The sequence below is a fragment of the Camellia sinensis genome, chromosome 13 (assembly GCF_055761805.1).
Source record: "Camellia sinensis isolate YWXY chromosome 13, ASM5576180v1, whole genome shotgun sequence".
Lineage (NCBI taxonomy): Eukaryota > Viridiplantae > Streptophyta > Magnoliopsida > Ericales > Theaceae > Camellia > Camellia sinensis.
In genome coordinates, this window is record NC_138973.1 from 90,186,451 (window position 1) to 90,201,842 (window position 15,392).

Consider the following 15,392-nt stretch of genomic DNA (forward strand, 5'->3'; position numbering starts at 1 on the left):
TCAATATTCCCTTCAATACATTTGATTGAATCCCACATGAATTTTTTGAGTTTTTTTTATTGAAAAATTTCTCAATCTCAATAAAAGAAGAGATTGATTGAGAAATTTTGATGTCTCAATAAAAGGAGAAATTTCTCAATCTCCTTTTATTGATATTCTCCTTTTATTGAGTTTCTCAATCTCAATAAAGGAGAATATTGATTGAGAAATTTCTCAATTTTTTTCACGATTAAAATTGAGAATATTATAAACTGATAATGTTCTCAATTTCAAATTAAAATTCAAAAGAACAATGTAGTCAAGTACATAGGGTTACAATTTTAAATCTGGTGAATTTTTTGACTTGGAAGGTTGCAATTTGGGGTTCGATTCGAAGCCCTGGTGTGATCTGCGTACTTCTTGACCTATTCTTGGTTCAATTTGGTGGAACTTAAGTAGGTTTCACAGGCGATCCGAAATGGATCCAGATTTGGATTTCGATCGTTGTCATTCTCAAACAAGCCCGAGAGATCAAATCCTTGTAAGAGAGATGATATCAAAGGCATTCATGCAAGTCGGCTTCATGATCATGGAACTTATTGTCGCCTCTCCTTTCTTCTTTTCTATGATTTTTGAATCGAATTCAAATGCTTCGTTGAAGTCTAGAAGGCTGCGAGGTGTGTTGTCGTGTTCGTCTTGAATGGGCAATGGGACTTCAATTTGTTTGAATCCTTTCTTGAACCATGAATTGTCCATGAGCTTGGCTACTGTGATTCTTGTGCATGGATTCGTCGAACTGAAGTTGCGTAGAACTTTAAATTGCAACTGTGAAGAGAGAGAGAATGAAGACAACAATGATGTTATTGGGCTATTAAAAATTAATGGGACTTGAAAGAGTAAATAATTTTATTTAGAACTTAATGGATTATAAGTTCACAAAATGAGACTCGTATGTAAATTTACCTTTAATCAATTATTATTTAATATGTCTCTTTATATTCTTAATCATCCAATATAATATTGTACTTATCTACCTTCTTTATCAATCACAATATTATAAAGGATAAATTATAAACACATCTTCTGAGATTTACTTAAATTACAAATTATCTCTGTAGTTCTAGAAATTACATTATGCCTCTTAGATTTCTAATTTCATAATAAATAGTTCATTTTATTAATAAATTATCAAATTAATTAATAGTTTTTAATAATATTAAAATTTTATTTAAATTAATAATTTAGATAATTCTGTTATTGTATAGGTGAACAGTTGAAAATTTTATTTTTTTAATTAATTCTGTTAAATAAAAAATTCTAACAATGAGGTATTTGTAATTTTTCAAATTACAGAAATAATTTATATTTTAAGCAAACCTTAAGAAATGTATTTATAATTTATCCTATTATAAAATATTACGTGTCTATATTCTGAAATTACTTAGGCGCTGTTTGGGAAATTTGGTTTTTGGTTTTTTATTTTTTATTTTTTTTACTAAAAGACAAATTTGTTACAAAACTAAAAAAAACCAATTCAAACATAATATCACATTAAACTTCGTAATCATTTCATTTTTTATCTCACAAATATCACATTCAATCACAAAAAAATTTAACTATTTTTCCAAATATAATTTTTTTTTTCTTCCAATCATACCATACAACTAAAAAAATCTTAAAAAAAAAAAAAAAAACCTACGTCCCAAACACCCGCTTAATAATTATCCGTATTTTACAATCTAAACACACACAGCCAGCAACCCCTTCCTTCCATCTCACTGCAATCCGTCTCCTCTGTCTAGAATTTGCCTTCATTATCCCTTCCTCTCTCTCTCTCTCTCAACAACAAAGCACAACCCAGATCACAGAATCACAATTCTCTGAACCCATTGCAGCACAACACCAAGCTCTCTCTCTCTCGACATGAGTTCAGATCCAGACAACAAGCCCATGCCAGTTCCAACTCAAGAAGAAGACCCACCAAACCCAACCACTGCTCTTCTCACCTTCAACACAGACCACCCTTCACCTCCTCCTTCAAAACCCACCACCACCACCGTCCTCTTCATCTCTCTCCTCCTCGTCACCTGCATCGCCTTCTCCGCCGCCATCGCTTTCGCCTTCCTCTTCTTCTCCTCCTCCTCCTCCACACCCCAGTCTCACAACTCTTCTTTCACACCCCAGTCTCACGACTCTTGCCCCAACCAAACCACCGAACCCATCGCCGAACTCGCTCGTCCACTCACCAAACTCACTCACCCAGTCGTTCTCTTGGTCTCCTCAGATGGGTTTCGATTCGGGTACCAATTCAAGACCCAAACCCCCAATATCGATCGCTTGATCGACAATGGTACCGAAGCCGAAAGGGGTTTGATTTCTGTGTTCCCAACTCTAACATTCCCAAATCATTACTCAATTGTCACTGGTTTGTACCCTGCTTTTCATGGGATCATCAACAATTATTTCGTTGATCCACACACTGGTGAGGGTTTCAATATGGGAAGTCATGAACCCAAGTGGTGGTTGGGTGAACCCTTGTGGGAGACTGTGGTTAACCATGGCTTGAAGGCTGCAACCTATTTCTGGCCTGGTTCTGAGGTCAAAAAAGGTTCCTGGACTTGCCCTAAGAATTTCTGTAAGTTTTACGATGGTTCTGTGCCTTTCGAAGAGCGAGTCGATACGGTTTTAAACTACTTTGATTTGCCAAATGATGAAATTCCTGTGTTTATGACATTGTATTTTGAGGACCCGGATCATCAGGGCCATCAGGTTGGTCCTGATGATCCTCAAATCACTGATGCAGTTGCTAGAATTGATGACATGATTGGGAGGTTGATTCAGGGTTTAGAGAAAAGAGGGGTTTTTGAGGATGTGACTATAATTATGGTGGGTGATCATGGAATGGTTGGTACATGTGATAAAAAATTGATCTTTCTTGATGATTTAGCACCATGGATTCAAATTCCGAAGGATTGGGTTCAATCCTATACTCCATTGCTCGCAATCCGCCCACCATCAGGCGTCTCTCCATCGGATGTTGTGGCAAAGATGAATGAAGGATTGGATTCTGGGAAAGTTGAGAATGGAAAGCAATTGAAAGTTTACCTCAAAGAGGATCTGCCTAGTCGGCTGCATTACTCGGCAAGTGATAGAATTCCACCGATAATAGGGTTGATTGAAGAGAGTTTTAAGGTGGAACAGAAGGGATCTAAGAGGGCAGAATGTGGAGGAGCACATGGGTATGACAATGCATTCTTCTCAATGAGGACTATCTTTATGGGCCATGGTCCTCGGTTTGCTAGGGGGCGAAAAGTCCCATCTTTTGAGAATGTACAGATATACAATTTGATCACTTCTATTCTCAATATACAAGGAGCTCCTAATAATGGATCTGCATTGTTTCCCAACTCTATTCTCTTACCTAGTCACTGATGTCCGTGGAGCTAGCACTCCCAGGTCTCCCAGTACAACATGTTACAAAATAGTACATCGATTTCCAGAGATGGGTCCAAAAGTTCAATCTGTTATGAAGCTGTAACCATTCTGCTGTATGATGCATTAGCTGAAATATATCATGATGGAAGCAAGCTTTACAAAAGGTAATATATCTGTATTTTTGGCATTCAGCTCGGTTATTTTTGCAATTAGGCAGAGTAAGTTAAATAATGGTGTCCGTTCCATTTTCTTGGCTCCAATATTTTGATTTCTTGTACATTGTATAAATGCAACCTTGAATCTCAGTTGTGATAATTATTTTAATTCTGGTATAGTGAAATGCCACTTGGATGTTTGGACATGTTCTATTTTCATATTTTAGGATTTCCTTTGTTCCAACGAATTTGGATACATGGCTTAATCCGGAATCGCATAGTCAGTTTGATCATGTTGTGAGTGTGGCAATGCCAATCTGCTTGGAGGACTATGCTGTCAAAAAACCAAGGATGTGCACTATTTTAATGACACAAAACAGAACCATGGTTATTGGACTTGTAGTGGATCGTGTTTGCTGTTATGAAACTGAAATAAGACGTATACCCTAAAAGGCGAAAATGATGCACGCTAGTTTGGGGACATTTAATATTGTATCAGATGGAAATGTTATAGCTATTGTGACATCCATTTTGTCTGCTATGAACCTAATTTAGCCTTGGCTTGGTGTTCATCCATCTCTTTCATTACTTGCATTTGATTCCATTCTTGTTTCAATGTTAGCAATATTGGCACTGTGGGTTAAGATTTTATTCCTAGGCCTTTTTAGTTTGAGCAACCTTGAAGAATAGATGGGGCTTGCATGTGGGCATTGCAGCAAGAGAATGCTGCAGGACAGAGATGATTGTGATTTATTATATTTTCATCTGATCTGAAATTTAAAATCTTTTGTCTCAGTATAGGTTAGTAAGCTTCTAACTAAGTTCAAACTTGTATACTTGTCTTAATCCTTTCCACAATAGTAAAATTGATTGAGCTGTGCATTTTGATTGTGGAATTACCATAAACGGCATGAGTTTTTCGTATCATTGACTTGTTAATATGTATACATTCATGGCTTGCATTTGATGTTTGTGTACTTTCTCTTGGTAACAAAACAATGGGCCTCTAGACATTCAAATTTCCTTTGTTGCCTCTTTATTCTTAGCTTGCTCAACTACTTTAAAGTTATGGAAAACATTAAGATACAATATAGCACTTTTGCAGATCAACAGATTACCGTTGATAATAAAAGTAAACGAAGTATTGAATCACAGCAGCTCCTCTCTGTCTCTGTCCTTGGTTTATGAAGATGGTTGGTTGTTGGTAAAATGAGGCTGCTACCTTATTTATCTCCACGTGCATTCAATGAAATGAGGTATTTCTGAATATTTTGACTTTGAGGGTTCACAACAATTATGATTGTTAGGATCTTCCAATTATAGAACATGGAGCTGACTATGGATGTTGCTTCAGTAGTTATTCTCTGTCCTTGTAATGTGATCATACTTGCACCTTTTTTCCCTTCTGAAGTCCTACAGATTTTGTGTGAAGTCCTACAGATTGTGTGTGTGTGTGTGTGTGTGTGTGTGTGTGAGTCCCCCTGTCACGGGAGAAAATCTATCAGGAAAACACTGTATCAAGCAAAGTTATACAGGCCATTTTGTCATGGATTAATTTATACTTCATGAACTTACGTAAGTTGTTATGTTGGTCTCTCTGGATGTTAGGAATCTCAATGCCTAAGACACGTAATTCCTAAGACACGAAAATAGAGAAGAACAAAAAACAAACGCACAATAATTATGAACGCACAATAATTGTAAATCACGCGTATATACAAAGAATACAAGGGATATGTTAACAATTGTCGCGGTTTCACTATGATCTGAAAGTTTACACAAGTTACATAGATAACATGTGCAAAAAATAAAAAATATCCTTGCTCCAAATTTAAGTAGCATTTAGGTCAAGTTTGGTATGATTAAAAAAAGACAAAGTGAAAAAGTTACTATCCTATTTAAGTCACATCATCTTATTTAAGTCACATCACCTCTCTAACACATTACTTCAAACCCAATCCAAACCCAACTCATATTTCATAAAAAGTCAAAAAGTGCACTTATTTAGTCTTTCCAAACTAGGCCTTAGTAGTTGTCAAGATTCACACAATCTTAACATTCTATCTGCCACCATTGATAGGAGGGAAGAGAAAGCTACATATATAATGGAAACTCGAGTATCATGTCCAGTAATTGGGCACCTCATGCATCCAGCCTGGTCTCATCTTTCTCATATTAAAGTTATTCATCTCATCAAAAGGAAGACTGAATGTGAACTGCATATGTGATTCTTCTTTTGCTGGAATCTCAAAGATTTGGATTGTGAATTTTTTTTTTTTTTTTTTTTTTTTTGGGGGGGGGGGGGGGGGGGGTTTCATAGGAATTTCTACAGGGACAAAAACATTTTGCTGGAATCTCAAAGATTTGGATTGTGAAATGTCTTTTGGGTGGGGTCTTTTTATAGGAATTTTTACAGGGACAAAAACATTATAGGTAGATAATACGAGGCCAAAGAGTGTTGTTTTATTCTTACTCCCCATTAAAGTGTTTTTTTCTTTAAGGTAACAAATATTATACATAAATAAATTTCACCCCGCAATGAACTCCACTAACAAATGTTGGCTGCGTTATATAAAAGGAAAATGATAAATTATTAATAGTTCATAACAATTTGATTTAATTTTTATGAAATCTTATTAAAAATAAGTTGTTGTAAAATCGTTAGTAAAATTAATTCTTTATGACTATTTTTTACATATGTTGTTAAAAATTAATAATTAGTAATTTTTTTTGTTACGATTTTTATAAATTCTCACTGAAACTTATAATTAGTGAACTTTTTTTATGATGAATTTTTTAAACTGTTACTGAAAGTTAAAAATTACTGTTTTTTTATGACAATTTTTTTAAACTGTTGTTAAAATTTATAATTAGTGATATTTTTGTGACAATTTTTGAACTGTCATTGAAAATTAATAATTAATAATATTTTTGTAATAGTATTTAATGAAAAACATCATTAGTTATTATAAAATTTATTAAATAACAAATTTATCTATTAAAAGTTAAAAAAAAAAATCTACTTATGGATAACATTGCTCTTAAGAAAACTCTAGCTAGACAACCACTTATGTTTGGGATAATATTTTTTTTGGCTATTTTAATCACACAAAAAAAAATATATATATATTAAAAAATCAGTAAGACAGCATGTTACATTCAAATCATAATTATTTCATTTTTTCTCTCACAAACATAAAAAAAATTAAAAAACTCATCCCAAACGAGACTTTTTAACCTCAAGCTAAAATAGTTAAAAAAATTAGATGTCAATTCACATCCCAAACGAAAGGTAAGTTACTAAAAACGAGAAATAACTTTCTACTGGATAAGGTTTCGACCATTCAAGAGAATTTAAAAGACAGGGGCAGAGCCAAAGAAGGCCTAAGGGGTCACATTCCCTCTCCTTCAATTTTGAATTTTTTTTTATTTTTATTTTATGGTCATGTACAAAATGTGTTTTTTAGTCTTAACATTTTTTTTGGCTAAGGATTTATTGTATTGTTCACAATAAGTAATTATTTGATACTTTGGGAGCACTATGTGATTACTAATGGCAACGGGGCGGGGCCGGGGATCGCACTCCCCGTCCCCGATCCCCGATGGTGGAAATACCCCCGTTCTCGGCCCCGATCCCCGACAGGGAACCTGTCACTGCCCCCACCCCCGCGCCCCTAACGGGGATCGGGTTTTCCCGACCCCGAAAAGTCCCCGGCCAAAAAAAAAAAAATTCAGCTTCAGGTCAAATATTGAATAACAAATTTAACAGATTCAAAAAAAAAATTTAACAGCTTCAGATCAAAAAAAAAAATCAACAGCATCAGATCAAAAAATAATTCAACTTCAGATCAAATATTCGACAGATTCAATAGTAGAAATGGCGAAACCCTAGCATACACCAGATTCGTCTCTCACTCCTCAACTCGGATCTTGGCCAGAACTTCCAGATTTGAAAAACAAAATCAAAAAATAGATAGAGAGAGAGAGAGAGTAACTAGAGAGGAGATACCCTGAGAGAGAGGAGGAGATACCGTGAGAGAGAGAGAGAGAGGACATACCGTGAGAGAGAGAGAGGAGCTACCGCCAGTGAGAGAGGAGAGGAGCCGCCGCTGCGACGCCTTAAGGGAGGAGTGACGCCGGTGAGAAAGAGAGGAGGAGACGCCGACGCCGTGAGCACCGCAGCATAGAGAGAGAGAGAAGGAGAGTCAGAGAGACGCCGTCCCGTGAGCACTGCAACATATAGAGAGAGAGAGAGAGTCTGAGAGAAGAGAGGTGAGTGTGAGTGGAGAAGAGAGGTGAGTAGTGTATAGTCTTAAAAAGTAACCTAAATATATTTATATAAATATAACCTGAACATATATATAGATTCGGGGATTATACGGGGTTAATTCGGGACCGGGGCCGGGGCCGGGAAACCTATCGCCGTCCCCGGCCTGAAAATCATCGGGGAATTAATTTTTGATACCATCCCCGGCCCTATGGGGATAATTTTCGGGGAAAACCCGCTCTATTCGGGGTCGGGGAGTCGGGTCCCCGTCGGGCCGGGTTTAATTTGCCATCCCTATATGTGATATTGTTTATGTAATAGTTTAAACCAATAATGTAGTGAAAAATCTTATGAATTGAATATAATTAACTCATTATTTTCAGGTAGTTGACAAATTACTTAGCCTCCGTTTGGGAAGTGGGTTGGCTTTTTGGCTTTTTTGGCTATTTTAGCCTGGGCTAAAAAGCTTGGTTTGGGAAGGGCTTTTTGGCTTTTTAGCTTTTTGACTTTTTTTTGTGAGAGAAGAGTGTAATGATTATGGGTTGGATGTGATGTTTTGTTTGTTGTGGCTAAAATAGCCTGTTTTGTCTTTTGTGACTATTTTAGCCCCAACCCACTTGCCAAACACCACCTTAATGTGATTTGTGATTTCTCGTGATTTGTGCATCACATAGGCAATGCCATGTGGTACTCTAAGATTATATAATAATTTTCATTCAAGACACATCATTGATAAGCAATGTCATCTCTTTAATATTTTCTATCAAATAAAAATTAAATAGATTTTATAATAATTTGTACTATAAATGATGTGTTTTTATTTTTTAAAATTAGAAATTTTAATCCATAATTTTTTGTGTTAAAATTAAAAACTTATATCACCGCACCGAGTTATTACACACTATTATAAAATTTTGATTTGTTCTTATTCAGTAGTGGAATCAGAAAATTAAGTTATAGGGGACACTTATTAATTACAATTTATTATATATATAAAAATATGATCAACATTAAAATAATAATAATTTTATGATCATTATTTAAAATTATTATTATCTTAATATTAATTATAATTTTATTTTAAATAATAAATTATAATTAATAATTGCTCCCTGCAACTTAATTTTCTGACCCGTCACTGGCAGCGCACTTTGACTACATGTGACATTCTTTACCACCAAGTTAGGAGATTGATTGGGTTGGCTTGGGTGTGTGCGCGCCTATATATCTTCTCATTCATGCAGCCTTGTGGAATTTCTTCATTTTTCTAATGGTGTAGGTTTAATCCAACTCTCCTGGAAACTTTGGCCTTATGCTTGCTATGCATTTTCCCTTCTGGAAATATTTACAATTTGGATCCAACTTGTCTTAGTTGAAGATTAAGACTAGGCTCTCCAATCCACTCAGTGAGTTTATTTTTGAGTTTCGTTTCGATAATTCGAACCGTTCACATTTTAAGATTCGTTGAGTATATTATTTCTGGAAAAAATCAAGCTGAATGGATAGTGACAACTATATGTTCGATCAGTTTTATATGAATCGTTTATTTTTTCACCATTTATTTTTTTATACAAAACTGATTTGAACATGTAATTACCGCTATACGATCGACTTGATACCTGACGAATTCAAAAATGTGAATAGTGCAAATTATCGAAACGGGATAAAAAAGGAGCCCACGAAACGGATTAGAAGATCTAATCTTAATCTCCAACTAGAGATATGGTGGACCATAAAATTCTGTCCCGGTAAACGGGCCTACTAGCTATTGACCCCACAAGTGGAATAACAAAATTTTGTATATATTTTTTTTTTTTTTTTGAGAACTCAATTATTTTTGCTTTTGATCCAAAAACTCACTGCACATTTCAGTTGGGAAGACGGAGAGCAAATTTACTTGACTTTTATGGTTTGATTCAGTGTGCATAATCCTCATATTTTTTAAAAGTAATTGTTGGACAATTTTTACTGTATTTAAAAAAAATAAATTCTGTTTGAGTACTTAACAACAAACGGAATACAGAAGAAATAAAGAAAAGAAGAGAGATTGTTTGATTACAAAAATCAAACCAGAATATAAAATAAATAAATAAAGCAGATTTTTATTTTGTTACAAAAACAAAATCAAAATCTGAAACAGAAACAGAAACAGAAAAAATAATAAAATAGAAAAGTAAATTAGTTACTTACCTTATTAATTTGTCGAACAAATTTTAGATCAAGTCCAGTGTTTAACATTGTGTTCTTAAGACAGATTCGTCCTCTGTACGGTGCTTTCAGATTGTGGACGTCTATCTTCCAAGATAAAATGATCAGCAGTGAATAGTAGCAGCGCTACAAACTATTTACATAGCTAACACACTTTGTGTTTACACTCTTACTCACAGGAAAATAATGCAGCAAAATGAAGAGAGTACAATAGCAGAATTTAGGACCGAAATTTAAGTGAAAAAAATCAAATGAGGGACTGCCTATTTATAGATGGAATGGTGGCCTTTCAGTTTGAACTAAACAGGTAGCAAACCTGTTTGAACAAGTACCAGACCTGTTCGGTTTAAATGAACAGATACGAACCTGTTCAGTTTGAATTTTGAACATATATGGATTTGAACTGAATCTGTTCGGACAGATAGAAACCTGAACAAATTCAAAAATTGAAATTAAACTGGACAGATTTTATTTTACCAAAAAATTAAATTAAATTCAAATGTTTTTAACTTAAAAAGATAAGTATTAGGCTGGATAAACCCAACTTAACCTCGCACTACGTGTCCAGGCCCATGTTGACTGATCGCGTGCGTGTTTATTTTTTAGTCCAATGGGTCTAGCCCAATTTGCTCATAACCTCTCCCTTCTACAAACTTGGGGTGTCCCTGAAGACATTTCCCAAGTTATAAACTCATGCCTTATAAACCCACATAAGTTTGCCCACCAAACCAACGTGGACAAGTTTTAACTCAAATCTTAATGGAAATTCCACCAAAACACAATTTTCATGGAGCTCACTTTGACTTTAATTTCTTATTCACCCGATAATAATTTTGAACAACCAAAAATACTACGTGAATCACAACGTGGCATAGAACACATTACCATTTAGACCCGCTAACTTTGGTGCATGAGTCTCACCTAAAAATTAGACCAAAGTTCAAAAAAAATTTTGTTTTTCCCAAAACTATTTCTAACAGTAATTGCATATAATTCCTTGGTAGTGTGGGTGTGTCGACTTAGCTTTTTTCTAGCAATTTTTTTATTAATTTTTTTTCATCTTTAATAAACATTTTAAAAAATACTCAAAAAATCTTACAGTTTTGAATTACATTCAAATGGACTAGAAAAGTAAGTTTTTTTTAACAAATTTGAAAAAAATTCCAGAAAGCACTCCAAAAAAAAAAGAAGTCATTTTTTTTTTTTTTGTGTCTTTAGTAAATGAGTTTTTAATATTTTTAATTTTTGATTTTTTAGATTTGTTTACATGAATAAATAATAAAAAAACACACAATTTTGGGAGGGAAAAAAATTACTAAAGATGAAAAGTTTAAAAAATATTTGTGACTTTATATATCAAACTCACACGATATGTGAAATAAAATGTCAGGCCCATTAATAACTTAAGCATATTGATTAAAATATCATTATAAATAAGTAAACTTATAACATTAAAAAATAAGCACATGAGCCCTTTACATCCTAACACATGTTTCATACTAATTAATTTGGATGAAATGTTTGATAGTTTACAAATTATAAGGGGTTATGTGTTTATTTTCGAATATCAAGGGATAAAAACATATAGGCCAAACCGAAAAGTGGTAAAGTAAAATTTGCAGAGAAAAAAAAAAAAAAGGGAAAAGAAAATGCTTAGAATATTTTGGTGAGTGCATGTTGATAACTATAATTGCTTGTTTCATTGAACTTTTAGAAGTAGGAAACACTTAATTTTGTTTTCAATTTTCCTTGGTTTGAATTAAATATAGTACATTTTTTAATTTATCCTACTGATGTGGTAGGAGGCTTGAACCTTAAATAATTGATTTTTAAATCAATTAATAATTCACATGAATTATTCACATCATTATGAATAAATTTAAATATCGTATTTTGAAAAACTCCCTTTTTCCCTATAATTAATTGTTCTAAATAAAAGCTATCAAATGGAGATACCTTGCCACGATGGTTTTTATTTTTATTTTTTTGTTTTCCTTCCATTATCTTGCTATAGGCTCTCACTTTCAATTTACAAATTTAGCTCATAACAAAAACACATCATTGCTATCCTGCATAACAAATAATCACATGCTCAAAGTATTGTTGGAACAATCTTCTGTGTATAATAAATAAATTGAAACAAAATCAAATAAATAAAATAAATAACTTACAGAATTTATTTTATCGAACCGAATGAATATTTAAAGATCAAGTCGAGTGTGTAACACTCTGTTCTTAAGACAGATTCGTCTCGCTACGGTGCTTACGGTTAAGTGGCATCTATCTCCCAAGATATAATGATCTTCACAAATTTGTAGTAGCACTCCAAACAAATTTTTCCGGCGAACTAGAACCTTGTGTCCTATACTCTCTTTAATTTTCTTTAAAACTAGAATCCAGAATAAATAATGCAAAGGAGAAAAAGAGGACAGCAAAATGAAAATTTCAGATTGATTTTCGGATCTAGAAATCTGCTGGATTGGTCCAGATATAAATAGGACTGAAAATGTGTGAATTCAAACTTCAACAGATCTGAATTTTGAATGAACAAGTGCTGTTACTATTCAAACAGATCTGCAATTGCTGCAGTTAAGAAAACTGTCCAGATTTTTGAATCTAAATTTGTCCGGATTTTAACAGATTGAAAAAAAAGTTTGGGTTGAAAAATCTGTTGTGGAATTCGGATCTGTAAAGGTAAAATATGGACAAAAAATTTGAATTCAAATTCAAATTACATTGGCACAAAATTTAAATTAATTTTTCCCGCAAGAATTTTGGAGAAAAATTAAATAAATTTTGTCCAAAAAATTAATATTAAAACCGACCCGACCCACAATCGGCACGGATGGCGGTGGCACGCGGTGGTGGTTTGGGTTAAGGTTCAATTTGTTCATAACTTCTCCTTTTTACAAACTTGGGGTGCCTCTTGAGGTCCAACCCAACTATTGCAATCTAGAGCTTATATACCCAGCAAAACTCTCTTAAAGTTTCAATGTGGGACAACCCATTTCAAGGAAACCCACATTTAATTCTTTAAATGTCCATTCCATGAACCCGAAAACGACATCAAATTCTCATTCACTCATAAATGGTTTTGACGAATCGTCTTCACCATGTAACTTACCATGCGGTAAGGAACACATTATCTCTTCGGACTCACCCAAAAAGACGTTTGGGGCCTACTCAATTTTGAACTCAAAGTTGGCTCAAAATAAGTCTTATAAAACCAATTTTTTCAACAAGTATAACTGAAAATCTCCAATCTAATATATATATCTATATATATATAGAACTGAAATTGGTTGACTCTTGACCAATTACATATTATCAAATCCTTTTTATTTTGGCCACAAAATATTGGAATAAAATATTTTATTTAATTTTTCTCTAATAAATGGAAGCATAAATTGGTACTTGCCCAAAACCACATCTAGAAGACGTCCTACCAATACCATATTGATGGTGTTTCCTTCATGGATTTTTTTTGTAAGTTGCACCAAAATCATGCAAGGAGATGACTTTTTTGTGGTCAAGGTTCGATGATTTGGGTTGTTGTTTGGTGAAATTTTTTAAGTTGTTTATAATATTTTTTTAATTTGAAAATAATGTTTGGTACAACTTAAATTTATAATTTAAAAAGTAAAAATAATTTTAAAAACGATTTATCTAAAAATTGAAAAATGAGTCTTTTTAATTTTTGCTTTTTATAAAAAAATTTAACTTAAAAGAAATTGAACCAAACATGCACCTTTTATGATCACGTGAGATGAATTGGAAACGTCCCATTTGTTATGAGTTGTCTTGTACTCCAATAATTTAAGAATAATGCTATATGTATTAATTAATGTACAAATTAATATACTAACACATGATGTGGTACAATTTTAAAAATTTTGAGTATTTGTAATTTGCTTAATAGGTGAGATTAGTAATAATGACATAACACTAGTTGGTATATTAATTAGAACATGTAATATTACTGATAATTTAATCCTTAATTTGACAAGTCATTATAGTTGGTTTGAAAGCATTATAAATTAACTTATTTAGTTTATCTACTTAAAATAATTAATTGTGTTTGTAATTTTAAAAATTTATTTAGCCTAAAAAATGAGGTTTTTTAAAGTTATAATTTGTAACTTTTTTCAGCTTATTTGAAATCTTTAAATGAAATCGGAGTGCATGTTGTGCGTGAGTCACTATTGTGTGCCTAATTTGAAATGTTTACTTTTAGGATACATAGCGTAGAATATATTTATAAAAAATTAAATTAATCAGATATTAATAATTTTTTTATCAAAATATATATGTATAAAAAAATGAATGGCAATTATTGTTTTAAATATAAAATTGAATACATATAAAATTTGATAAAAAAATTAATGATATCTGATTGATATTATTTTTTTATAAATATATTTTATATAATATTATTTTAAAAAATAAACAATTCAGATCATCGAAATGAGATTAAAATGAGATTCAACACTTGCACAACAATAGTGACTTTCACGCACAACCGCTCCAAATCCCTCTTAAATATGTATGGACGTAAAATCCACATCTCTTTGTCGCAATTATAGCATTTAAGAGTGGAAAATGCTATGGTATAGACTTTTATATATACAAGTTATGATATTTGTGTCATTAAATGCCCCAAAAGATGAAAGACCCCAAAAATCGTAGTTAGGAACATGTGGTACTTTATAATAAAAGACTTCAAAAATTGTAATTAGGAAACATATGTTATACACCACAAAAGATCTCAAAAAGTCATGACTAAGGGGGCATGTGATACTATATAATTTCCCTTTGAGAGTATTATTGCAAATATATATAACAAAAAGTTCTGTTTGGGAAGAGATAGATTGGGTTTTTTTAGCTATTTTATCTACAAAAAACAAATTAGACTATTTTAGTCATAAAAAATAAAACATCACATTCAACCCATAACCATTACACTCTTCTCTCACAAAAAAAAGTCAAAAAGTCAAAAAGCTCTTCCCAAATCAAGCTTTTTAGTCCAGATTAAAATAGTCAAAAAAAGCCAAAAAATTAAAAAGTCAACTCACTTCCTAAACCAACCCTAAACATGCTCAACTTTTTCACAAATTATTAGAAGGAAAATTTTAGAGTGGAGAATTTTATTACGTACACTTCATATAATATATAGAAAATTTTTATCAACAATGATAGAGAGTTCTAATTTTAGAATTCTAAAGAGAACTCTAATGACGTGACGAGAGAAAAAAAAAACAAAAACAAAAACAAAACAAAACAAAAACATAGACACACACATCACATCTCACGTGAGCCTGACTTCTTGCCACATCACTAAAACTCTCTTT

At 32.8% G+C, this 15,392-nt stretch overlaps 1 protein-coding gene across 3 annotated transcripts; it reads left to right on the forward strand.

The window, feature by feature from the left end:
* The first annotated feature begins 1,693 nt into the window (after nucleotides 1–1,693).
* LOC114290471 (nucleotide pyrophosphatase/phosphodiesterase 1) lies at nucleotides 1,694–6,039 on the forward strand. 3 transcript variants are annotated; one of them, XM_028234406.2, is made up of 2 exons: nucleotides 1,694–3,578; nucleotides 4,675–5,148. In XM_028234406.2, the coding sequence occupies exon 1, from the start codon at nucleotides 1,903–1,905 to the stop codon at nucleotides 3,409–3,411; it is 1,509 nt and encodes a 502-aa protein (XP_028090207.2). In that variant the 5' UTR covers nucleotides 1,694–1,902; the 3' UTR covers nucleotides 3,412–3,578; nucleotides 4,675–5,148. The 3 variants fall into 3 exon arrangements, with proteins under 3 accessions (XP_028090207.2, XP_028090208.2, XP_082758942.1); XM_028234407.2 differs by having other exon boundaries at nucleotides 1,712–3,578; nucleotides 4,664–5,148; XM_082902816.1 differs by lacking the exon at nucleotides 4,675–5,148 and adding an exon at nucleotides 5,650–6,039 and having other exon boundaries at nucleotides 1,713–3,578.
* The last annotated feature ends 9,353 nt before the right edge of the window (nucleotides 6,040–15,392 follow it).

Coding starts and splice junctions, on each gene's coding strand:
- LOC114290471 (XM_028234406.2), top strand. CDS start 1,903: ATGAGTTCAGATCCAGACAACAAGCCCATGCCAGTTCCAACTCAAGAA.